This window comes from Chiloscyllium punctatum, chromosome 40 (genome assembly GCF_047496795.1).
Source record: "Chiloscyllium punctatum isolate Juve2018m chromosome 40, sChiPun1.3, whole genome shotgun sequence".
Lineage (NCBI taxonomy): Eukaryota > Metazoa > Chordata > Chondrichthyes > Orectolobiformes > Hemiscylliidae > Chiloscyllium > Chiloscyllium punctatum.
The window spans coordinates 49,227,949-49,255,042 of record NC_092778.1 but is presented as its reverse complement, the minus strand read 5'-3'; the positions used below and the strand labels follow the sequence as shown (position 1 = coordinate 49,255,042).

The window sequence follows — 27,094 nt, the reverse complement described above, 5'->3', positions numbered from 1 at the left end:
TTGGCATTATCCACACTTTGAATGCAGGTGCACATTACTAACAGAATTCTTTCTGTTAACAACCTCAGCTTTTGTGCCAAGAGGTTTTTTTCCAGAGCAAATCCAAATATAAAAAGGTGCTCAAGCTCATATGCATGTGAGCAGCTTAGAACTACAATTTGGTGTAACAAATTTTATACGAGGTGAATAATTTCTTTGATGCTCATTTTTGCTCCATGTGCTGTCATTCCACAACAGAATTTCACCCAACCAACTATTAATTCAACAATAGAAAATGTATTGCACAAAATACAAAAGTTATTTTAGTTTTATTGAAAAGGTACTCAAAAAACTCAACCCTTAGTTGAAACCTTCAATCAATTTTTTGTGTATTCTAAAGATACTGAAATATCTGTTAATGTAAATTATAAAATTCAATGTAAAAATGTAAATCTCACTTAATATTAACACTGCAAACTGTTATGATATAGCAGTAAACATAAATACATTCAAGCCAAAAGCCATGTATGACAAAGATCACAAAATGAGGAAAACTATAATTCAGGAACAGCAAATACCATATTTGCTGATTGATCTTCATTGCAGAATAAAATAATCAGAAATTAAAAATCAAATCCCAGAAAATATGCCAAGGAAACTACAATTGTTTCAAAAATGTAGACACTAAAAATGGAGCAGCATTCAAACAATCTCCAATAAACAAAATCAATAACAATAATCTCCAAAAAACAAAAATACTGAACAAAAATGAATACATTTACTCTGCATTTAAGCAAACCCTCATCCCTCCAAAAAAGGCAACATGTTTACAAACAGGGAAATGAGAGAAATTGCCAGGTATTATAAATAAAATAGTCAAGGGTAAGAATTATACAGCAGCCCAATTAACAAGGGAGAAAAGATGCATTTGGAAACATGGTCGAAACAGCTCTCGTATCTTCATAAAATGCCAACTGGGTTGCTGTGTATTTTAGAATGCAACATTCTTGGCTCCAAAACAGTACCAACAGTATATTCCTGTGCTTCACATGTTCTTTTAAACAAACGGAAAACAAAGTTTGAAAACTATTACGTGATTTCAAATTGCTCAGAGATTAGGACTGCATTTTTATTAGCCACCAGCAATTTGACAGATGTTCTGCAGATATCCCTGAACCTTCTTTCTGAAAAGTCTGAGAGCTTTAGCAAGATGAAAGATTACAACCCAATATTTCTCAGCTAACTTCTGATAGTTGTCAATGCCATTCTATCATCAGTTTTTGATACTAAAATATCCACCATTAAATATCATGTTCAACATTAAGTTTTTTCCCCTTTCATCCATATCCTATAAATATCATGTGAATATTTTTTCCACTATGATTCAACATGGCATCTGTATTACATCTCCAATTGAAGAGTCAGGTTCCAGGCTTAGCTGGCGTCTCTACTGACTGCCTGAATATGTTGTAGCAGCTGTTCACAGTAATAAGGGCTGCGATGTTTGTGCTTCACTGCTTCGATCTCTTGTATCAGTAATGATGGAGAAAGAAAACTTCCTACTTTTAGGACATCTGTGGAGAAGAAATCAGGAGAACATCATTTTTAACATGAAAATATATAAACGTCTTGTCGAAGTCAATCCAGAAGTCATTAAGATAGCCTTTACAAAATGACACTTGCATTTATATCACATATCTCATGATTCCCACAAGACATTCAAATTTGCTTTATAGCCATTGAATTACTTTTGAAATGTAGACCCTTTTGATGCATCAGGAATACAGCTGCCAATTTGTACATAGCAAGCTCCTACAAACAGCAATGTAACAATGACCAGATAAGCTGTTTCAGTAATTTTAGTTCATGGATAAATATTGAATGGAACGCAAGAGAAAATACCCTGCTCCTCTTCAGAAGAATGCCTACTGTGAACTGTTTAGTAGGTCGTATTAGGCACGATCATTTCTCAGTAGATTACATTGGAAGTCTTTTGAGATTAGAACCACTCTTCAGCTAAAGCTGTATTCAATTTGTGCATTTTAACCAAGTTAAACCAATACTGACTAGGAGAAGACCATTGGTAAATTAGTATGTAAACAACGTTTAAACAGACAATGTAATTAGTTATAAACCAACAAGATTCAAATCAGCCATAGCTAAACAATTTTCATTTATGACATTATATCTGTGCTGAACTAACATTTGGATGAACATCAGGAGATAATGAAACCCTATTTTGTAGAGTTGGCATTACAATGATGAGTCTTTTATTTAAAAGAAAGTTTTACAGTTAGAGATTATTTCCAAAAAAATCAGCTACGCAAAATATATGACAGAAAAATATCCAATTTGAATCTTGAATAATTAACTGGAATAAAGGTCAACTTTCCAAACTAGGCATTGCTGCTGAAGGTATCTCATATAAATGGGCAGTTGGGACCTTGGTTTAACATCTCATTTCAAACAACAGCACATCAAACACTGCAGCAGCCCCTTAAGTACTGCACGAGCAAGTCAGCTTTCATGTTTCACACCCTGGAATGGGATTTGAACCCAGAATCTTGTGAGTCAGAGGTGGGTGTTAATGACTAAGTCATGGCTGAGACTCTTCTCTGGGAAAGTCTACAATAGCAGAAGTAGGCCATTCAGCCAGTCAAGTCTACTTTGTCATTCGATGAGATCACTGCTGATCTGATAATCCTCAACTCCACATTTTTTTTGTCTTTCCCCATAACCCTTGGTCCTTTACTGATTAAAAAATCTCTCAGCCTTCAGTTGGTAAAGAATTCCATAGATTCACTATTTGGAAAATAAATTCCTCATCTGTGTTAAATGGGTGACCCCTTACTTTTCCCTCTCTGTAGATGCTGCCAGACCAACTGAGCTTTTCCAGTTCTTCCTGCTTTCATTTCAGATCTGGCAAATAAATACCAGGTGACTTATATCTTACATGGATATTGTTAACCAAGAGTGTATCAGGAATCTAACTGCAATTAGTGATGGGAAATTATCCTTAAAAAAAGGGAAGGCCCTGGAGGATTGTGCTTCCTATAGGCCCAGGACTAGACTGGGTTGGGATATCTGGTCAGCATGGACGCTGATCTTGTGAGTGACATTCACATTCCAAGTCTATGAATAGCCAATTTCTAACTGTGTTTGTATTATCAAGCTTTCCACTAGATGGTGCTGGAGATGCTTTCAAGATCACATGCACAATTCAAATTCTCTGCAACTTTAAGTAAACATACAAAGAGCTCAGCGTTCCAATATGCTCTAATCTACGACAGCCTCGTAGCCTATCTCTAACCAGAATATAAAATATCATTTTGCTGCACCTCTTTCTCATCAGACCACAGAAGTTGTAGCTGAGTAAGCTCCTTTAAATCTGATCATTACTCCCCTTTTTTATTCCAAAAGCTCTCTTTGATCATTCTGATCCAATAATCTATAGCATTTTGCACAGGAGCTGTCCATATTAGGTCTTAACTAATTGATAGAAAACACAAGATGAATATTTGGATGATGATTTCTTGCTACAAAAATGTTAGAAATGTTGTGACTTGTGTGTGATTGTAGCTAATAAATCATTAATCCATGAGCATGTGGAAGCAATTCTCTTTCCAACCAACATGTTTGAAGCCCTCTTGTGGCAGAGTCCCCGAGACCGGAAGGTGTAGGTTCAAGACCCACCTGCTCCAGAGGGTGTGTAATAACATCTTCGAATGGGTCGATTAGAAACTAGGTCAATACTAAAAGCAAAACAAAATGTTTTGTTACCAATCAATTATCAAACTGGTATGAGAATCAGAACCTATTGAGGGCTAACCATTTGTTTCCAGTTTGAAAAGGGATGTTGAGATTGAAGGCAGCAAATAGGAAAGGCAAAAACTGTGGTCAATATTGCACTGCTGACACTCATATTGCTCGGTCTCAAACTGGTAGTACAGAAAACACACGTATCAGTTAAAATGCATTAATAAGTTTATTTTATCTGAAAGCATGTTTTCTATAAACCACAACGTTCCTTGAAAATAGATCCAAAAGTCCATAAATCTTTACGATCTTAGATGCTTTTCATGCTGGGTCACTTGGCAATGCTACAGAAGTTTTGATTTGTTCCAAGCAGCTAACCATAATAAAGACTGGTGTTAGCGTGTATCTGCTTTCACAAGTGTAATACAGGATAACACTTTGACTGCCGTGCTCCTGAAACATTGACCCAGTCACATTCAAATTCAATGGAAACCTTGCATGAACATGCCCAGAGTTGTCTGCAGCAAACCATCAAGAAGAAAGAGACGATCCATTTCCCTGACAGTACTGCTACTCATTGCTGGCAAAAACTCAAAACAAGAGAACTGAAGAGCTGGCACACAGTCAGGGGACGGAAGGAAAAAAATAAATCAATGTCTTCTGTAGTTTTAGTCAAATTAAAACTGAACTTGTTACTCAAAATGTTTCAAAGCTTACCCGACAATGTCAGAGACGAGTAACTCAAACACAATTTCTTGAGCAAAGCGTTACGTCAAACATCTTAGTTTTAAATGGCAGGTTTATAATGAACAAATGAAGCAGAAGTTCAGATGAAGTGATAGATGTATTTGTCTGCTAGGTAGCCTCAGCCTTCTTATCATGCCACCCACGAGTAACACAATGCCATGTAGATATCAGAAGACATTACACACATTTTTGGGGACACACACATACACAGTAAAATGTGTATATTCACATTGTATTGAGTTATGTAAATGCTAAATATAAAAAAAAAGGAAGAAAGGAAACCCAGCTTACCACCAAAAACTGCAGTCAATACTGTTGCTGTTCATTTACTGCCACTTTGGCCAAAGCTACGTTTTACAGTTTGCTTAAGTGAAACCTGGCAAACCCAACTTACAGCTAATCATGCTGCATGAAAAATATTTTTTAAAAACCCTTCATTCAAAACTTTTATATTTTTATTGGAACAAGTACTCATGTGGAGACATTTCAGCAAAGTGTAAATATCAATTGTGAAAGCAAAGAATTTATGAAAGGATTCTTCAATAGATCCACCAGTTTTCATTTTAAAGTTCCTTAACTGTGAACTAGTTCTCCATGAAGAAAAACACCATCAAGCACTATAAAATAATTCATGTTATTTTATTTATGCAAATGCACTCAATGAGCACATTGAACAAATCTATAATGAATGGATTTTTTACATAAGTGTCAACCATGTTGGGATGAATGCCCTTGCACAGCATCAGGACTGCCACCAGAATTTCAAATATTCTAGCATGGAGCAGAATGCAAGTTTCTGGAAGAGCTACGTTCTGTTTCTCAAGTCAATGATGGTTTTTCCACCACCTTCACCAAGCTGACTGTTCTCATGTCCAATATTAAATTTGGCAGATTATTGATTAGGCGAGTCACCAATGTAGAAATTGCTTACTTCATCTAATGATTAGCATCTTCCAAAGGCTGCTGGAACTGCAACTGTCATTGAATTTCTTTCCTCATTCTAGGGCACAGCAGCACTCTTTATTGCCAGACCAGTGGAAATCAATCAATCAATCAAGGGCAGAAAAACAAATCTGGGCTAGCCCATAGCCCAGGACATGGGTCAAGGTAGACAAGCCATTCTGCAGGACATAGTTTTGGGTAACATCGTTTTCCCTTGGGACATGGGGAAAGGGTCAGCCTGCTCCACAGGACAATATTACTCCTGATATTAAACAGTCACCATGCTATTAGCACATATAGATCATCACTACCTCAAAATGAGGAAATACCTGGGGTTCACTCGATGCTTTCTCAAAAAGGATAACTCACACAGCTCCCACAATGAAGTTAATTGTCAAAGATTCATCGTCTTGTCTTTGGTACTGTGCATTACCGAAGTTTCTTTTCCCTCCCCTTTGTTTTGGGCTTTCATTGGTACTTATTTTGCTCCAACCAATGGTACTAACAAAATGTCTTGAAATAAACTCCATATGGGGGTTTCAATACTGAACAAGAGAAAATGTGAAACCAGACAAGCACTCTCTATATGAAAAGAAACTCTGTTACCAAATACCTACTGAACCTTTACAGCTTGACAAGGGATTAAACTGCTGTCAAGAGAGCCAAATCCAATTACTTCCTGGGGGCAGGAAGTCACTCACAGTATGATGAAGAAGCAGATAAAATAGGCATGAAATGACGAGGGTGACAGTTCAGTACTTGACATGTCCATTCTCAAATGCAACACAAATTTTACTTATAAGCTCAAGCTTTTCTGCTTCAACATTATTTGATACTATTTACTTGGAGAAATCTAATTTCAGCACTCAAGCAATGAGCACCAAAGAGCAGAGAGATTCAAATCAGGTTCTTTAGAACAGCTCAACTTATGTTGTAAACATGTATGACTAGCCACAAAAGCTGGGTTTTCTAAAACTGGGCTGGTCAACTTGGCTTATAATATTCTTTACTAACTTTTAAGTGTTAATCATTGGATACACTTAAAACCAGGAAAATATCCACACAAATGAAACTTAACACAATGCTGGTGTATCTTAATGCAAACATTATAGGCATTAGAACTTGAAAAAAGGTAATCTAAGATAACAAAGGGATGTTATCAGTTGGCCAATGGGCAGATGAGTGGCAAATGGAGCTTAATTTTGATAAATGTAACATGTTGCATTTTGGTAAAACAAACAAAGGCAGGACTGAAACAATTAAAGGTAGGCCCTGGGTGGTGTTGTAGAACAGAGACACCTCGGGGTTCAAGTACATAGTTCTTTACAGTTTGAAGTTTGTGTCACAGGTAGACAGTGTGGTTAAGAAGACATTAAACATGTTTGCCTCCATTGCTCAGATCTTTGAGTATATGATTTGGGGTGTCATGCTGAGATTGTAAAGGACTTTGGTGAGGCTTCTTCCAGAGTACAGTCTGTGGTTCTGGCTGCCCACTATAGGAAGGATATTATTAAATTGTAGATGGTTCAGAAAAGATGAACCAAGATGTTGCTGGGATTGGTGAGTTTGAGTCACAAGGATAGGCTGGGGACTTGTTTCACTGGAGTGTAGGAGGTTGAGGGGTGACCTTACAGAGGTTTATTAAATCTGGAGGGACATAGAGAGGTGAATAGTTAGCGTCTTTTCCCTAAGGTGGCAGAATTCAAAACTAGGAGCATATTTTTAATGAGAGAAGAGAAAGATTTATTTAGGATATGAAGGGCAACTTTTTTCTTTTTACAGAGAGTGGTTCGTGTGTGGAATGAATTGCCAGAGGAAGTGGTGGATGTAGATACAGTTACATTTAAAAGACATTTAGATAAGATCATGAATAAGAAAGGTCTAGAGAGATATGGGAAAATACAGGCAAGTGGCACTAGTTCAGTTTGGGAACATGGTGGGCATGGACTAGTTGGACTGAAGGGACTGTTTCCATGCCGTATGAGTCTATGACAATTGATGGATCGAATAGCAACTGATGCTCCAGTTTAAAGAAAAAGGATATTAGAAAATCAAGGAAATGTACTGCACTCTTACCAAGAAGCTGTTTTTGGATATTACTCTCTGGATCATCTAGGTGAACCAAAAGTCCATGATAAATGAACTCAAGGTGGCTCTTGAATAGTAACTGATCATAATTATCCCCAGCGCACTGGAACCAAACACTTAAAGCTTTGGCAGCTGCTATACGCACTTCATCCAAACCATCGTCCAGACGTTTTAGAAGTTCTTATTTAAAAAGACAGAAAATGCTCATTAGTGATGCACACAATCTGCATTAATGATTAAAGACCAAACAAACTGAACATCTCTAAAACCTCCAGCAGTAATAACCTGGAATGTGATTCGAAGAGCAACTAAACCTTAGGCCCAAACAAACGGTTTTTTGAATTCAGTAGGATTCAGGAAGCACTCATATCTACAAAATTTCCAATTAACTTTTCTTTTGCCATTTGTAATGCTCATTGTCAAAGAGATTGCAAACATCAAACCTGTTGAAAAGGATTAACAAAATATCTGAAAATGCAAGCATTAATGAAAGTTAAGGAAGAAAGCACTTCACAGTGATACGTCTACAGCATTTCAAAAGAAAACAACTATCCTGGTACATATATTACCTGGATACAATTTATTAAGCTTGTCATGATCCAACTGATTCCCGCAAACGTTTAAAACAGCACTGATAATTTGACAGGCCAGTAACCGAGTCATTTTTGAATCTTCATCCAATAAAGCAATCACTTTTGGCATCAAGTCTTCATATACTGCAAGACCCTAACAAATAATTACAGAAAACATGTCTGACTTTTCACACAATCATCAAAACTAAACAGAAACAAAGTTACAATACTGAAGGTATTATACAGCAGGCCCACATGAATTCAATATTGTAGCATGGCAGAGTTATCTATAAAAGTAACCTCTTGCAAAGCACAATTAAAGTTGTCTAGTTCTAAAATTTTAACTTTTCAAAGAGCAAAATACAATCATAAGTTAGTCATTGCTACCTTACTTGATCAGAAATATGTAACATGGAATTGGAAACAGGGTTCAGCTTTTTCATTTAAAACTCTCAAACTGTGCACAGCTCTAAATGCCCTTCAGGGGAAAAGCAGATTCTGAAATCCCGTCTCACTGATCCCTTCTCCTCGATTGTATATGAGGTTATCCAGGTGCTGCACTGAGTTAAAAACTACAGAAGAATCACTAATGAGTTTAACATTAAGTTGAAATATTCAAATTTGAAGAGAAATGTATAAAGGAGAGCAGAGAAGGCTCAGAGGCGATTTCATGAAGGTTGTACCAAATCATAAGCAGTCTTGATAGTTTCAGCTTAATAACTCTGCTTACATTAAGTGTGTCAGTGTCCAGTGGAAACAGATTTACACTCATAAGCAATACAACCAGATGTGAAATGAGGAAAGTAAAATCATCCCACAATTTGTTTTGACATACAACTCAGATGTGAAAGTAAAATTAACATTTAATTAATATTCTTTGACTAATATTTAACTGACATTCTTTTAGAAAGTTATGATCAAGAAGGAAAAACAAGTGATGGACAATTAAAAACAGCAGAGAAGTGGGACTAAAGGCACAGACACAGGGGCCAAATAGTGTTCTGATATATTCTATCATTTTGTGACTTTGAATATTTTGCAGAAATAGGTAAAAAGGAAGTACATCAATTACAATGCATCTAATCTCAGAGTGAGACTGAAATAGGAAGACAATGGGGAGTAAAGTACTCAAGATCGTGAATGATTAAATTCAGCAGTGGTACTGACATAGGTTCAAAGGTGCCAATGTCAACTTTTGGAGTTATTTCAGATACCTAACACACTGTGATCAATATGTAAAAGAAAGGTTTTCTCAGTAATATAGTGGAAGCTAAAGAGCAACACATAATGAGGAAATCAATGATCTTTAAACTGGTTATACTGCACTCTGACAGGTTGAATGGCTTTTCTCATCCATCGATATTTTATACTGTGTTAACTACACATAATCCCCAAATACTTTAACATACTAACCAAGGGTTTGTTCTGCCTGGGAAACACTTCACACATATTCAAGTGAAAGAAAGCTATAATTTGCATTTGCCTGCAATGCTACAGTTATTTTACACATGATAATTGTGTTGTTAAACTAGTTGATGAACTGAAGAACAATTAATTGCTACTCTGTACTCTTGCACAACCACTATTAAGGTTGGTATATACCATCTGTGCTCATCACACATAAGATTTTCTGCTTCATTTTTGACTTTGTAGGACTGATAAGGAAATTACTTGGTGACACGAAAGAAATTAGCAGAAACACTAGAAGCTCCTTCTTCAGCTGATACAGTTACATACTTGAATAAAAGCAAAAACTCTTCCAGGATACATGTGAAGTAGAAATTCATCTGTGAAGTATATGTGGTGCACATTTGCATCAGGAGTTGAAACAGGAATCATATGGCTTCAGGTAATAAAAATGAAGTCTGAACTTATGCCAGGAATTTGACCAAATTCTTGTGAAGTGGTTGTACGGTCTGATGTTGGCCCATTTTAAAATGCAACTTTGCAATGGGAATTTTCTTCTTATGCCAAATGGTTTGATCCATATTCAAAAACCATTATTTACATGCATATTAGAAAGCCCCAGCTGCTTAAACTTCAAGCTAGGAACACTGGCAGCAGGAAGATGCTGTTTCAGATGGACATTTATGGTCGAAATGTTTGATTAGGAATTTATACAGATTTTTGCCTCACAATCAGATTTTTCAGATATCACTGTATTCAAGTTCAGAAAGCCTATTTGCCTGATTCTTACCCTGGGAATTCTCATTTTATATTACCCAACAAAGTCCAGGACTTTCCTGATGGGATGAATCTAAACCTGCCTTCAGTAGGCACAGATTACATGCAGGAATGAAAACTAAATCCAGTACTGGAAATGAGATCTGGTACTGTGGCATGCCCCTTGGCTGCTTCGTGAATGGAACATCTATGGGGACCCTTAAGGCAAAGCAAAGACAGGAAAATTAAGACTTTTTTTTGTACAGTCACATTTATTTACAACCTTTTTCAGATGATCCCTATCCCTCATGGAGAGTTTACTTGAGCTGCGTTCTTGAGGGAGAGTGGCAATTCATGTCCATTTTACAGGCGGCCAGGGTGCTCTTAGAATGACTCAGAAAAGGAATTTACCACACACCTAATTTTGCACAGTGTGCAATGTATGCACAAGTTTTAATCGGAAGGGATTGAAACTAAAAGGAGATTGGAGCAGATGGAGAGTAACGGAAAGGTTGTTGCCAAAATGTCCTCCAGTCAGAAGAAATCAGTTACAAGAGATCTTCCTTTTAAGGAAACAGTATCTGAATTCACAAATGCGAATGAGAAAATAAATGCCATACACAAAAGAACTACACTGTCTTCCCTTCACTAGTATATGAGAGAATATGCTTTAAATTTTCAAGTAATGCCTTAAAAGCTGGCCTATATTAATATTTGTATTCATAGTTCTTCAGCTGCAAAAGTTAATAGGAAAAAGGAGAGAGATTCTTTTATTTACTATTTTAGATGCAAGTGTCAAATGTTTGGAGCAGCCGATTTATTTTTGACATATTGAATTGCTAAATTATTCCTCGTAAGATGGTGTCTGGAGGGAACAAATAGAAAAATACAGGCATCAAAAACTGAAAAATGACAAGTTGTTCCAGAAGAGCAGAAGGGAAGAGAGCAAGAGAAACAGAAAACAGCAATATAAAAATAAAATGACAACAAGCACACACTGGTAATACTTAATGAGACAGTCATTAAAGAATGAAGGAATGTGTAGGAAGATTTGACATACAAGCTCCACTGGAATCATTATCTGATCCAAAAATGTTAACATATTTGAAATTAATGCAATATGAACATTCTGAAATGAATAGGTGGCCTGTCTACTATTTTCCTGACAAGATTAGTTAACAGTAGTCTGGATTGGAGATGGCTCGTCTTTGAATCTTTGACCCTTCTGGGACATACCTGTTCCAACGTAATCATCTTGCTATGCAGCAGAGCCCACAGACAGGATACAGCAGTCGTGCGGATTGCAGCTGCTGTCCTCCCAGCATGCCATAGCAGATTAGGCACCAAAATATCTCTTACAAGCATCTCCAGGTAGCTACTGAAATGCCTGAAGCAAAACAGAAGACACTGCAGTTAGCATTGGAAAACAGAGGCAGGATTATTAACTTGTACATGTGGAATTTTTTAATTTTAAAATGCTGTGGGTGGGAAGTCACTGAATTTCCGAACAAATAATTCTGTAGTCAAGGTCTGGTAGGATGTGAACAATGTTTTTGTTTTGCTCAGCTGACTGGCTTTGCTCATTAAGAAACAGATTAATCTTACCAAACAAATTGACCTGCTAAAGATGGAATATTAATCAAATTATGGCTTGCAATTGTGAGTTCTGTATTTTTCTTTGTAATTTATTTTTTTTCTAAAACACACCACATGCTGCGAGCAGCTTGCATTAACAAAAACAGCAGGCTGGGGTGGAGGGGTGTGGGGGAGAAGAGGTTGCCCACAACTCTGAAAGATTACCATTGTAGTATTAATAAAATGCTTCAAGTTCACAAAAGAATCAACTGAACAAAAGGTGACTGTAGAGAATAATCACTAGAATGGCTGACATGTATAGCCTTGTGGAGAATATTACTTGGTGTTCACAAGTTCTAATCACAATTACCCATTAACTGCAAATTGCCTTTTTAAGCCATCATTATCAAGAATTATTTCTTCCACCTTTACACAGAAAATTTCATACAATTGTCAACACTAAGGCAAACCTTGCAGCACTCGGAATTTCAGGGCAAAGGTTTATTTTTTCTCCTTCGCTTTCCCTCCCAATATTTGACCACTCCTGAATACAGGTACTCTGTTTTGAACCAATTGTAATTTAATGTCTTGTGAAGCACCTACTGTTTATTTCTGAATCTAGACAAAGGAAAAGAGCTTGCCAATTTGAAAGTAGATATGCTATGTTTAATTTCTGTGATGAGGATAACAGGAGATGATAGCATTGCAGCAATGCCACTTTGGGCTAGTTATGCAGATGAGTAGTCTGAAGACATGGAGTAAAAATCACACCACTGCAGTGATTGTGGCCATCCAACTATCATCAATTGTTTAAAACAGCCACCTGATTCACTAATGTCGTTTAGGGAAGGAAATGTGCCATCCTTGTGTGGTCCAGCTTCCAAGTGACTCCAGACCCACAGCAATGTGAGAACTCAGTGGGCCTCTGAAATGGCCAAGAAAGCAATTTAGTTCAAGGACAATTAAGAATGGGCATCAAGTGGTAGCCTGGGCACCTATGTGAAACAGTAAATTTTAGCCAATAATTAAAAACCAAAGCATAATTGCTTTACTTCCACATTTCCTAATTATCTCTGCTGTAGAAGGTGAGCAAAGGTCATGCTTTGATCTTTTTAAAAATCTGTGACATTTCTAAAACTAATGGGCAAAGTTTAACAACAAGTAGTACAGATGGACTGCGGCCTTCAAACTGCTTCATTTTAGTTGAAGATGTTGATCAGGATCCTTTTATTTAAAAAAAAATTATCTATTGGAAAGGGGAAATGGGATGAACTGACTTGTTAAAATAATGTTGCAGATTATCTTAGCTACTGTAAATTTATCATAGCTGTCAAAATTAGCAGAGTTTTCAGAAGAGGTTATCGAATTCCGACTGGCCTGAAGTCTCCTCAGTTGAAATGTAAGTTCTTCATTAATTTTTTCAGCTTTGTAGCTGCAGAATATCAAAAAGTCAGGGAAAAACCTCAGGGAAGTGCTATGCAACTATAATAATTGAGTTAGCAGTGTGAGCAAAGGTTATGTACTCAACTCAGGGCCGTCCTCAATTGCAATCTACTGTCTCGCAAGCTATTTATAAACACATTCAAAGGTCCACAGAACTATGCATCTGCAGACCAGAGTATGCTAGCTGTGATTACATTTTGAACATTACTTGCAACAATTGCATGTCTTTCCTCTCACCCAATAGACGATTTATGGGCACATTATATAGTTATAGGAATAATTACAGGCAAAAATTATCAAATGTTGTTGACATCATTTTGTTAAATGCCCTGATACTAGAGTCTGAACACTCCCAGGCTTCTCAAAAATGTTAAAGATATGGTCTAAGTGCTTGATGTCTCCAACTTACCTCTTTGAAAGTTTCAGGTTAAGAGAAAACAATCACCAGGTTTCTGTACTGAACAAGAAATACTATTTATTACAAATAAACCAGTTCTAACTGCAGGAAATAAAACAGGAACTATCAACATATTATTGTATCAGTTGAAACTCTAACATCCTTCTTAATCTCCTGCACACACAAACAGGCAGTTAAAGATAAACAAACATGGACATTATGGAAAGAGGAGAAGTGCTGAAGAATCAGTTCAATAGCACCAGTTGTCAAAACTCAACGCAGTAGCCACTTGGATTCCCATGGCATCAGTTGTCCGAACTCCTTATTTCCAGATTCTCTCAATTCTTTGAGGAAGACACAGAGTGGATGGCACACCAATTGCAGCTCAAGTTTGAGGCAACAGCGCACAGCAACTAACCACTGCTGACAAAGATCGTCCAGTATTGTCTGCGATCTCGATTCTACTCTCTCTGTGAACACACAAGCTGCTCTCCTATTCAGGAGTCAGAGAGCTGTTATCATGCTGATAACTCTGGCATCTAAAACTAGTTCCGACTGCACAAACAAATTTGCACATTGTTGGTAGATAATGCATGCTCTGCAAACGTAATTGCAACTGGACTTGGTGCAAGTTATGGCATGGACAACAGAGGTCAGGGTGGCTTTAAGTTTATAGGGGAACAGAATGTAAGATGCCAACCATTGGAATGGTAAATTCTAGTGTCAACAAACACAAGAATGAATTCTTTGGTAGTTGAGATGGTGAAAATTAGTGGTCATAATTATGGTGTGAATGTGATCTGTAATTCATTTCAAAGTCACTAAGACACAAACTGTAAACAGATTTGCTGAATCTCTCACTGCAATTTGGGAGAGGGACAGATTTGGGGTTAGGGAACAGAGTTTGGATAGGGACAAAAAAAAGGTTTCAGTCTTTCCAATATTTAACTGGTGGAAACGTCTGCTTATTCAGCATTGAAGTCAAGATAACCAATCTGAGAATTTCATAACAATGAAACAGTCAAGAAAGGTTGTGATATTGTGATATCACAATACTGGCTGTTGCCACCAAGTAATCGGAAACTAACTCTGCTTTCAGATTTTGCTGCAAAGGGGCAGTATATAGATGAGAAATTGGATGGAGGCATCAGGGGTCAGGTTGCAAGAGCAGGAAGAGAAACGGTGTATATGATTCTTTATGTACAATCTGAAATATAAACGGAACCAGATGAGAGCAATTTCATCCAGTTAGAAGATATGGTGAAAGAGAATGGCTTTGTCAATTATGTCAAAGGCTGTAGAGAGAGTTCAAGAAGGACAAGGAGGGGAAAGTTTACTTGAATCACACAGTTGCATAGGCAAACAGTTACTTTGATCAGAGTTGGTCTAGTACCGCAACAGGGGAGAGGAGGAAATCCAATGGCAGCGATTCAAACATGGGGTTCTGGGAAAGACGGTAACAGACCTGGGAGGTGAAAATACATTCAAGAAATTTGACAAGCCAAGTGGACAACCGGATAAGAAGCAAACTGACCCATAATCAATGCATCATTTGTAAATGCTGTGGGCACCTGAGGATTTCCTGAGCTGAAGAATTAAAGGGCAGAAGTAAGCGAGTTTTGACTGACATCAAATTTCTGCACCTGACTCATCAAGATAAATCCTGCTGTGTATATAATAATAAGCAATTTTATGTACAATAGGAGAATAGTTCTTCTTTTGATAGCTGGCATTTTCTTCAGGAAAATAGGTTGTGGGGAGGGTCACAAGATATGCTGTTTCCATGGAGGATTCCCATTCAGGTAAACTAAAATCATATAAACCTCCAGCATAAAGGAAATCATATACAACAGTTCCCTTAATATTAAGGAGCTGTCAATCATCTGCTGCTCTGCTTCCTTCAACAAGATAGGCGTGGTGCAGAAAACCAGGTTTGGGTCATTGAAAACATGCTTGTTGACTTAGGTTGCTTTACCTTAACTGTTCCCAATTTCTTGTTATTTCAATGTACCATTGAAGACTGAGTCTTTGATGTTTACTTGGAGGACTGTGGTCCAAAGGGCTGGATTTATTGGCTGCCCTGAATGATTCCTTTGTTTGGGTATTTCCCAACTCTGCCTGGATGGCAGATAACAGCTGTAGCCTCCTCTATGGGAAAGGTGTACAGATTTAGTATAAAGCAAGCTCATCTTAAAGAAGGTAGAACACACTTCTAGCCCATTTTAAAGAAGGCAGAACACACTTCTAGCCATAGGCAAGCGAGAAGGCACAGCTGCAGTTGATGCAACGAAGTTCAATAGAAAACTTCCGAACTTTCAGACAAAATACTTCAAATTTGAACAGAAGCGCACTTAAAAATAAGATTATTAAATACTGCACAAAAAGAATTTCCTTCTGTTAAGGAGCATTCATAACAATAATTAGTAATAGTAACAAGAGGTTAGAAAAAATGATGGATTCTGATTTTAAAGCACATGAACCTGTACAATATATGCAAACCATGCTTAGATATAAATGTCAATGCTAAAGTAACAGCTATCCTGTGAGGTAATATAAAGCAACAAAACATGGCTAATCATTGCAAAACATAAAATAAATTGACTGAAGGGCTTATCAATTAATGTTATGGACCAGATCGGAGAGGTTAGGAGAGTGGAAGTGATCAGTGGGTCATAAGATACCAAAGGTACTTTTTAATCTCTTGTTTCCTAGCTCAATTCTCCCACTTTTTTTCCCTCTGTACATACCATGCCTATTTAGTGAAACAAGGCAGACATTATAAATGTGAAGAAATTAAGATGTCAGCAATATCATGCAACATGTTAATGTGTATTTTGCTATACCTCATCAATGTTGTACACATTTGCATCAAAAGATGCACTCAGGATGCCCAACTTGAGTTTTCCATTAGTGGACTGTATAATCAGAACATGCCTGTTAAAACTTTAGCAGCCTTGGTTGACAAGGCAAGCAAGACAAAAATGATTTCTACCTGTGTTATGGCCAGCACTGTCCAGAAGATGGCGCTCCCTTATTACAATTGTGTAAGTGACCACAGCTGCTGGCAAAACTACAACTCACTCAAGTTCCATCCAAAATAGCATGTAATTAAAAGTAATTTCTTACAACATAATTAAATACATCATGTGTGATTGATGTTGGATTATCCAGAGAAGGAAACGTTGAATTTAATCCGGTTAATAGTGCTACCCTAACTAATACAATTCTACAAGGTGGTCTACATTCAATGACCCATTTCCAATTTTGTCTGTGTGTTTGCATTGTTCAGAGAAACCGTTGATAGGTAAAATGTCCACATCAAAGCACAATATTTGTTTGGCTTTAAACATTTTTCCAACAGGATTTGCACAAGGAAGAAAAACAAAAATGCTTTTTATTTAAGGCCAATCATGTAAAACAAGAAAAAAGAAAACAAAATGAGAGAGAAAACAGGACAAGTGGGTGGGCCACTCAGAAATCATATGATGAACACTTGGAGTCTGGCAGTCTGCGCGGCTAAGGAATATCCAGCACCATTAGCATTCATTTGAGACAAAGAATGAGACAGTGTGGCCCTTAGCCATGACAGAGAAATTGTGCACCTGTCATCTGAATCATAAGTCTGTAAAATTCCACAGAAAAGTTGAAAACATCCTGCAGTGACCAAGTCTATTCTGTCCCACGGTATAGTTGGTCTCCAATAATGATTTTGATACAGTCATTGCAAAGAAAGCATCAGAAACCTGCTATCTTTCATGTCAACCAAAGCTGACAGGCACAATGAAACAATTATACATAAAAATCAACAAGGAAGAAGCAAACTTTTCAAAGTGGAATAGTGTCTCATTGCTTTCATTTCATGAATTAGCTTCACACTGTCACACACCGTAAATTGAAAGCTTGCAAAACTGCTCTTTCAAATGACAATTCTTGGTGTAGAAGGTTGTTTCTTTTCAAGAAGCCATGATGTGGAGGTGCATGATGTTGGACTGGGGTAGACAAAGATAAAAATCAGAGAACACCAGGTTATAGCCCAACAGGTTTATTTCGAAGTACGAGCTTTCAGGGCTCTGCTCCTTCATCAGGTAACGAGTGGGACAGGATCATAAGACACAGAATTTATAACAAAAGGTCAGAGTGTCATGCAATTAAAATGATATACAGTATTGAACAAATCTAGATTGCTGTTAAGTCTTTCATCTTTTAGAATGGGTTGCAGGTTTCATTAATATGTAAATCCCAGAACTTCTTTCAAATCACATGCTCAAGATAACTTCAGGATTTATAATGAAAGGTGACATCTCAGTTCAGACAATGCATTAAAGATGAGAGGTGAGAGTTACCCGAATAAGGAGCAGCGCTCAAAGCTAGTATTTCCAAATAAATTGTTGGACTATAACCTGGTATTGTGCAATTTTTATCTCTTTTCAAGAAATGCAACCATTTGTTTAATGGCATATCATCATCTTGAAAGAAATTAGCTTGTTGGAATTCCCGAGATGATCAAAATCTCTGACGAGGTGCATACGTCTGAATGAGGTGGTGTGTCTGGCTTCAGAGGAACAAGGGTCTTCAGGTTACTCGAAATCTTAAAATGAGAATGCTGTTTACTCACCTTAAGATTTTCATTGCTTTTTCAACTAATCAATAAAGAAGACATGACATTGAACGATATCCAATGATTTTCGAGAGATGAATCTAATAATGACTAACCAGACTTAAATTTTTCCTTCTCCAACAAAAGTTCCTAATTGACTTAATTCTTACTCAGAAATTTCAAATTTGAATTTAAAAATGTTTTTACAATACACCTACCCTTGAGAATTCAGGGTTTCATTGGCATTGAGCAATAATTTTGATAGCATTGTGAAGATTTTTAAACGCATCTCAGGATCTCTGCTGGGCTGAAGGCAAGTTTTCAAAACTGGAAAAACTTCGTGTAATGATTCCCCTAGCACAGGACCTACAAAACACAATGCAGACAATCTCAGTAATTGATTCCATACAAATAGCATTTTCAGAGATATTTTGAGTCTACTGAAAAACTAGATAACCACTTTTTTGTGCATAATGGCTACTTTGAAGTAAATGTCTACAACACTGAAGTCAATTTTATGTTAGTTAGTTTTATGTATCTTGAAGCTACTTGAGAACTTAAATTATGGAAATCATTACAAAAAGAATGTTCGTTTTACTTAATTCATTATTTGCTCAACTGTACTAAGTACCTTCTGTGGAACAAATAATCACAGATTTCATTCTGAGTGGTTTTGAAAGTATCCGGTTCCATTTCGGAGCATTGCTAAGCTCAATAGAGTAAACTCACATCTGTGATAAAGCTGTCAGTTTTCAGAGATCCTATCAGTTTCTCACCTTACACAATGACTGTGAATTCTGGATTGTTCTGACCAAACTATAAACCTACAATATAAACAGTGCCAATTGGCAATTTCGTTATTTTGAAATAAAAACTTCCAACTACATCTTAGCAGGTTAACAAATGCCTACAAAGAAACTGAATATGAATTCGGCTAGAGGTAAGCAGTTTCATTTAAACCCCTACTCAGCTCCAGCCCTGTGGCAATGCATAGATCATGCACAGAACTTGTCTGGAACATGCTTTACATAGTGTATCATTACAAAGCTAGGGCATCGGATTTGATTCTGCAATGAAACAAGTGCAACATTATCTGCATGGCCTGGCTACTTGATAAGATGATTTGAAATGAATCAAAGTATAAACTATCTTTGAATGTTTTTTTGATGGTGGTGGAGCTTGTCGAGTAATAAATCCAGATTAACAATATTAAATATTCATCAACTGCACATTGCCGCTATTAAAGACTAGGCAGACCCCTCAAAACATTTTTAAGCAGGTAGGCCAGACTGTAACTTTGTTATTTGTTTTAGGTACGTATATAGTGGATATTCCCGGAGTAAATTAGCTGGTTCAACTGCCAAGTTTTAAACATAGAAAATTTATTTACAAAATTATGGAATGAAACACAAAGAACAGAAAACCGAATACTGGATAATTTATGCTATCCAATACCAACTTAATGACGCTGTTCCGAAAATACTTGCAACAATTCCAGTACACACATCCCTTAGCACAAAGAGTAAAAATGAATTAACAGCTTACAGTTTTTGAAGTCAGAGGGGCAGAAGGTGAGAGAGAAGATCCTGTAGCTTTTCCACACACAACTGCCACTGAACCCCCTGAAGTTCTGAACTAAATTAAACAAAACTCTAATCTAAATGAAAGCTAACTACACAGCTAGCTGGCCGCTCCCCTTTGATTATACATTTTTTTAAAGACATGAAAGTCTTAGGCCGGAGGTATTATCTGTTAGGATAAACAAAACTTTCAAATCCTTGAAACTTTGGGTCATTAGAACTTCTCTGAAAAAAAAAATCAAGGGCATAGTAACCTAGTAAAAAGAACCAGTATTATGACACCACAATCTCAGGTCAAGTGTTACTGCTGTCTATTATCTTGCATCACAAGTAACAAAATACCCAAAGGTAAGTTTTTGCAAATACTAATTCCAGGACATAGGTGACATGAGCTACAAGTCTGCACCTGGGACAACTGTCAATAACACACTGTTCAACTTACTTGTTAAGAATCTTCACAAATTGATCATCAGTAGCTCCCAATGGAAATTTACATATTCCTTTTGCTTTGAGACAGCAAAAAATAATAATTTCAAACACATAGGTCTGAGCTCAAAACTCCACAATATCCTTTCAACAGTAGCATACAGAACAGGAGACTTCGACTTACATTTTTCAATCAACAGTAGACATACACGATGTACATTGGACAGTAGAAATCACATCACAACCTTACCAGGTGGGAAATGCTTGTTGAACTTGCCACCTTGTATTAAGTGAATTGAAGAGAGAGTTTCTATCATCATGGAAAGGCTGAAGAAAAGAAATCTAAAAAGGAAAAAAAAATAGAAATTTCCGGAAAGCTCAGCATGTCTGGCAGCACTCCCAGTGAAGAAAAATCAGAGTTAACGTTTTGGTTAAATTACGCTTCGTCAGAACTGATGGTAGCTAGGAAAAGATAGGATGGGGGGAGGGGTTAAGGAGGAAACGATAGGTGACGATAGCACCCAAAGAGAGAGAAGAGCAGTCTGACAAAGGAGTAGATAACAATCTGGCTTAAGAGGGTGAATATCTATTAATGGGGACTGTTAATGGCTAACAATGGGTGGTCTGTAATAGCAGACCAGGTTGTCAGGTGAGGACATGGGAGAGCTCAGGCTCTAAATTTATCGACTCGATGTTGAATCTGGAAGTTTGCAGGGTCCCCAGGTGGAAAATGCTGTTTTTCCAACTTACACTGAAGCACTGCAGCAAGCATGAGACAGAAATGTTGGCCAAGGAACAGGGCAGCATATTAAAGCGGCAAGCAACTGAAAGCTCATACCCTTTTTTTGTGATCAGAACACAGGTGTTCTGCAAAGCAATCACCCAGTCTGAACTTTATTTCCCCCATGCAGAAGAGACCACATTGTAAGCAGCAAATACAGTTGACTAAATTACATGAAGTGCAGGGAAAACGCTGCTTCACCTGGAAGGTGTGTCTGGGCCCTTGGATATTGAGGAGGAAGGAAGTAAACGGACAGGTATTACAACTTCTGCAGTTGCAGCAGAACGTGCTGAGAGGCTGTCAGAGCTATTGGGGGTGAAAGAAGAGTGGCCCAGGGTATCCAGAGGGAACAGTCCCTGCAGAAGTCTAACAAGGGAGTGGAGGGTAATATATGTCTGGTGGTGGCACCTCGCTTGAGGTGGTAGAAATGGTGGCCAATGATCCTGGGATGTGGATGCTGGTGGGATGGTAGATGAGGACAAGGGGTGGGGGGAGACCCTATCACTTTTGCAGGAAGAAACAGAGAGGGTGAGAGCTGAAGTGCAAGAGATGGATTAGACCTAGCTGAGGGCCATCCACAATGATGCTGGGGAATCCTCAGTTGAGGACGAAGGTAGACAATTTGGAGGCTCTGAACCTATCCTCACCTATCATTTACACCTTATCCCCTCCCTCTACCCTATGTTCTGCATATAAACCAATATTTTCCTAGCTTCCATCATTCCTGAGGAAGAGTCATTTGACCCAAAATGTTAAGTCTCATTTCTTTTCACAGATGCGGCCAGACCTGCGAGTTTTTCCTATTTTTGTCTCTGATTTACAGCATCTGCAGTTCTTTTAGTTTTCATAAAACTAAAAGAACATGTATTTTAGGTTAACAAAATACAAAATAATTCCAAGGTTCAGAGTGTGGGGTAGCAAAATTACAAGTTGAGAAAGGTGGGGTATGGTCAAATAGAAGGTGCAAACTAGAAAGAGGTGAAGGAGATGGTTGGGAGAGGTGAGAGACGGATGTTGTTACTTATGGAAACTGAGAAACAGATACGGTAGAATATACCACAAAGAAACAAAAGACCACCATAAAACTCAAATCTGACGTTTACATTTTTTATGAAGGAAAAGAAAGAAACTTGCTATCATCATCTGCTCAAATACAAAAGAAAATAAAACGTTACTTCGTTCCTCTATCAAGGGAGTAGATTAACTGGCCCCATTTGCTGTTATTTACCAATTTAATATAATGATGGCAAAATATTCCAAATATGATACGAGCTAGGTTTGGAGGAGGATATGGAACTCCAGACGTCCTTTATCCTTTCAGATGAATCACAAATATCTGCTCTAATTTTAGATTTGAGAACACAGTTTTATTTTATTTCATTTACACATTGTCTCAGAAGCTTGGTTATAAGAAATATCTACTGTAAACTGTGAAATCATTTTGACTGCATTTCCAACAGGCCACAAACAAATTATGAATTACTGGTCACATCACCAGCACTTCAGCCCTCATTTTGCTTAAACAGCATTTAGTCTCGTCAGTGGAGTAAATTGGTTTGCAACTTCAGGTAAATGCAATAGTGCAATTAAATACAGAAATTTGGGAGCAGTTGTCCGAGTTACCCTTCCCCCTACCGCTCGAGTTATTGCAAACTTCTCTGATATGTTGTGTAGGTTTCAATATTGAGCCTATGAAGTTGAAGGACATGCCCAATAAACACATCAGAAGAGTTTTGAGCTGATGCATTCACAAGTAAATAAGCTTTTGACGATGTGATACGTACTTCAAACAACCTCTCTGAACCAGAAAACTTTATTTTAGAAGAAGTGCAGAGTCTGGTTTCTTTCCAAGTTAGCTCGTGTTCGAAATTTGTAAAAATATTCAATTCTTCCCTATTTTTCCTGCCCGTATCTTATGAATCTTTCTCAAACACATATTTTTTACAACCTTTATTTTGCTTTCTGTCCATGATTAGAATCTAATTTATTATTCATGGTTTATATGTCTCAGCTGAGATTCTTCATATCTGAAAGAGGAAACTTGAATCTCAAGGCCCTCGCTGTTTTGTGCCTTTCTCACAGATGCTACCAGATGTCCAGTGGACAGCATCATATTGGATCAGACACTGGATTAAATTAAGTCTGTGCTCTACAGCTTGCAAAATATTTGTGGGCAGCTGTCAGTGAGGGAATGGTGCGCACTATTCCTTCACTGCTGACTGCAAAATCCAAAACTATTAAAACTAAGAGGCAGCAGTTCATAGTGCTCTGCTTCAGAAGTCCACAAAGGAACTCACTAACATGCTGGATAAGATCTGAAAACCCAGTGCTCAAAGTTGGCTAAGACCGATGGAATGAAAACCTTCTGTCTATGTCAACTGTGAAGGTGCTAAATGAAATGGAAGTTGAAAGATGCAGCTCTTCCAAAAGGCGGCTGATCAAACTGTAGAAAAAGGTCCCAAGAGCACACACATCTGTGAGTTAACAGGTTTTCAAGCAGCAGCACAGAAACAGACCCTTCAGTCCAACCAGTCGATGCTGACCATGTTCCCAAACTAAACCAGTCCCACCTGCCTGCACTTGGCCCATAACCCTCAAACCTTTCCTATTCATGAACCTATCCAAATGTTTATTAAACAATGTAACTGTACCTGCATCCACCACCTTCCCTGGTAGTTCATTCTACAGAAAATCAAGTTGCATTTATAGTGTAGAAAAAAAGACCTTTCGTAAATACACACAGGCACCATTTATATTTGGGGAGACATGTGTTTGTGTTTCCTGTGATCAGTAAAGTGGTGATGGGCACCTTCATATCTTCATCACAGAGGGGAGAATTCTAACAGTAGCACAAGTTTACGTCAAAATCAGTAACCAGGTTACTGCAATTGGTACAAGTGTTATCTAGGGTACAGAGTTTGGTAAGGATTGTATATAAGATACAGCTTCTGGGATGCAGGAATTAAGATTTTCCTGTGGACATTACTGCAACAAGGATCATTGTGCTGCATCAATTCTGTTATATACTTGCCATGGGACAGATAGGTACTGATCCAAGATGTAAAAGAATAGAAAAACATTTCAGGCTCTCAGCAGTGTCTCTAAACTAAAGGAGCAAATAAAGTGCTGCTAGCTTGACTTTTTAACGAAAAATAAGTTTGTACATGAATTAGATGAATATTAAACACTTTGTCTCCCTTGCAATCCATGCAAATATCATAATTGCAAAGTTTACTTTTCTAGTGGTTAGAATTTACATGGGATACTTAGCCCTGTTTCATTTCCTTCTCCACACATTTCTTTGGTAGCTACTGGGTAAAGTTATTCCCAAGAAAATCTGCAACATTTTACTTAATACTGGGATGCTAAGGCAAGCTTCTTCGCAATATTCTTAACACAGAAATTGCACTACAATGCATTTCACTGCACTGCAATAATAATTCCAGTCTTGTTACTGGTTAAAACATACTTCATTAAGCCATACCTTTAGTCCATGAGAACAATGATTTCCCATTTTAAATGCCTAATTACAGTACAGAACAGTGTTAGTTGTTTATAGCCTTCAGCATTTAAGATTTTCTGTTTTTGTTTAATTTAAAATCTAAACTCTCTTTCAGGCTTAGAGCAGTTTAGTGCAGTTAGTTAATTGGAGAGCTAGCTAAAACTAATTTCTTGAACAACAGGAAAGCAGAGCTGACTCACTGAAATCACCTGGAGTATAAATGTCGGGTTGAGAGAATGCAAACAGCAACGAGTGCAGCTGACAGACTGGAAGCCTCAAGAGATCACTAACTATGGGAATTCGATGAATTTAAAGGTGGGGGGGGGGAAGCATTCACAGACAGTGTCCTGTATTTCCTTTCCTAATCGTTGTGGAGGACACCACCTTAGCTGCTAGGAGCCAGCACAAACTAATTTTGAAAATCAGAGTGCAAAAACAAGTGACATAACAGGCGTCTGGTAAGCGCTGCCTAAGTACACTGAGGTAACCCAAGTGAGACTGCTTCTAGAAATAAAAAAAATTTGAAAATAGGTACGTAAATTAGTTCAGAAGAATGGTCACTTGACATAAAATGAGAAGTTTGCTTTGTCTCCACAGGTGCTGCCAAAACTGCTGAGATTTTCCAGCAAATTAGGTGTTTGTACCTAAACTAGTTACCTATTTAATTAAATAGCATATATACACTGCAATTGTAAGTACAGTAGTGCCTCGACTTACGAACTTAATCCGTTCCGGGACCTGGTTCGCGAACCGAATCAATGTTTCCCATTGTTCGGATACTGTAAGAAGGCTTGGACGTCGCAACGAACGCTGTTCACAGCGCACACACCAAAGACGAACTGAATGAGATCACGTGGGGCCAGAGAGCTTTTGCGTTCAACAAGCGCGTAGCAAAGCAGAACAATGAAATCACGAGCTTTTCGTGTCGTACCTTGAATTTCGTACGTACATTGAAGCAAAATTTTACGTACGATCCTGTTCGTAAACCGATTTGTTCGTGAACGGGGTCGTTTGTATGTCGAAGCACTACTGTATTTGTTTTAATCACTCACAGATGTGAGAGTCATGGCCAGAAGGCAGTTAAGAGAAACCCCCATTGCTGTGGGTCAGGATTCACACGTAGGCCAGACAAGGCCAGGATGGCAGATTTGCTTCCCAAAAGGACATGAGTGAACTGGATAGATTTTTCCCACAATCGACAAAGGTTTCACATTTAATTTGACTCATTTCCAGAGCTTTTAAAAATGAATTCAATATCACCACTTGCTATCTCATCCTTGTCCTCAGAACATTACCTGAGTCTCTGATTTCATAGTCTAGCATTGAAACCACTAAGTCATCACCTCTTTTATAGACTTGATAAATAACAGCAATTAAATAAGAACATAAAATATTGGAGGACTAGGCCATTTGGCCCTTCAAGCCGGCTCTGCTCCTGAATATGATCATGACTGATCATCCAATTCAGTACCCTGCTCCTGCTTTCTCTTCCTACCTTTTGATCCCTTCATACCTAAAAACCATATCTAACTTCTCCTTGAAAACAATGTTTTGGCCTCAACCGCTTTCTATGACAGAGAATTCCAAAGGCTTACCACTCTCTTGGTAAAACCACTTCTCCTCACCTCAGTTTTAAATGGCACATTTTTAAATTGTGACCCCGGTTCTGGACTCGCTGGTCATCAGGAACGTCCTGACTGCATTTACCCTGTCTAGTCTGGTTATATTGTTTTAGGTTTCTGAGATTTCCCCCCCCACCCCCACTTCATTCTTCTAAACTCCAGTGAATACAGTCCTAACCTATCCAGTCTCTCTCATATGTCAATATTAAGTAACTAATTAACAAAATGCTTTTAATTGATCAGACAGACAATGGGAACTCCTGGATCCAAAAGTGATCCAGCACAAACACATTAGTGACATATTTCTACAACTACAAATAGAGCTCCAACTCTGAGATATTGGTTTGAAGGCTAAGTTGAAGACATTGCGATGGATCAGGGAGGGCAAAAAGGTACTGACAACATTTTGTTCCATAATGGGTCAGATCCCTTATGATAGGGCAGTTGGATTCTATCTGTAACAAGGGACAGGAGGGAATGCTCACAACTAAGTGATCTAAGAGGTTGTAGAATATTACAGTGCAGGAGTCTCAGCCCTTGCAATTATCGAACGAGTATGAGGTACATGCCCATGTGGATGAAAGCAAACTCTGTAGGGAAGAGGAGTGTCCTAACTCAAGCATTGATTCACTTTCAAGTGGAGGAAATAAAAAGGGATGAATGGGAAGAGGGGAAAGTTACTGATCTGAGGAGTTAATGAATCTAGAAGGTTGTGGTGCCTACTCGGGTCTGCACTATTGGAGATTGCCTCTATCTGAACTGTGCTAGGACTAATGTTTTATCAAATTGTATAACTGGGAAGCAAGACAGCTTGGAATTAAAGGAGGGCAAGGGATCAATCTTAATTAGATGTGGCAAACCAAGGGTAAAGTCACGGCAGGAGAGCAAGTTAGTGATATTGGAAATTAAGGTCAGAGAAGTGGC

General features: G+C 37.9%; 1 protein-coding gene across 1 annotated transcript in view; it reads right to left on the bottom strand.

The window, feature by feature from the left end:
- Positions 1-320: 320 nt before the first annotated feature.
- The window catches only part of LOC140464585 (dynein axonemal assembly factor 5-like), a 124,530-nt gene continuing 97,756 nt past the window's right edge, over positions 321-27,094 (bottom strand). The window contains exons 9-13 of the mRNA XM_072559837.1: positions 18,478-18,625; positions 11,484-11,634; positions 8,082-8,238; positions 7,501-7,692; positions 321-1,553 (exon numbers count right to left, since the gene is read on the bottom strand). Of these exons, the coding sequence (XP_072415938.1) occupies positions 1,414-1,553; positions 7,501-7,692; positions 8,082-8,238; positions 11,484-11,634; positions 18,478-18,625 (788 nt within the window). The 3' untranslated portion in view covers positions 321-1,413. The remainder of the gene's footprint in view (positions 1,554-7,500; positions 7,693-8,081; positions 8,239-11,483; positions 11,635-18,477; positions 18,626-27,094) is intronic.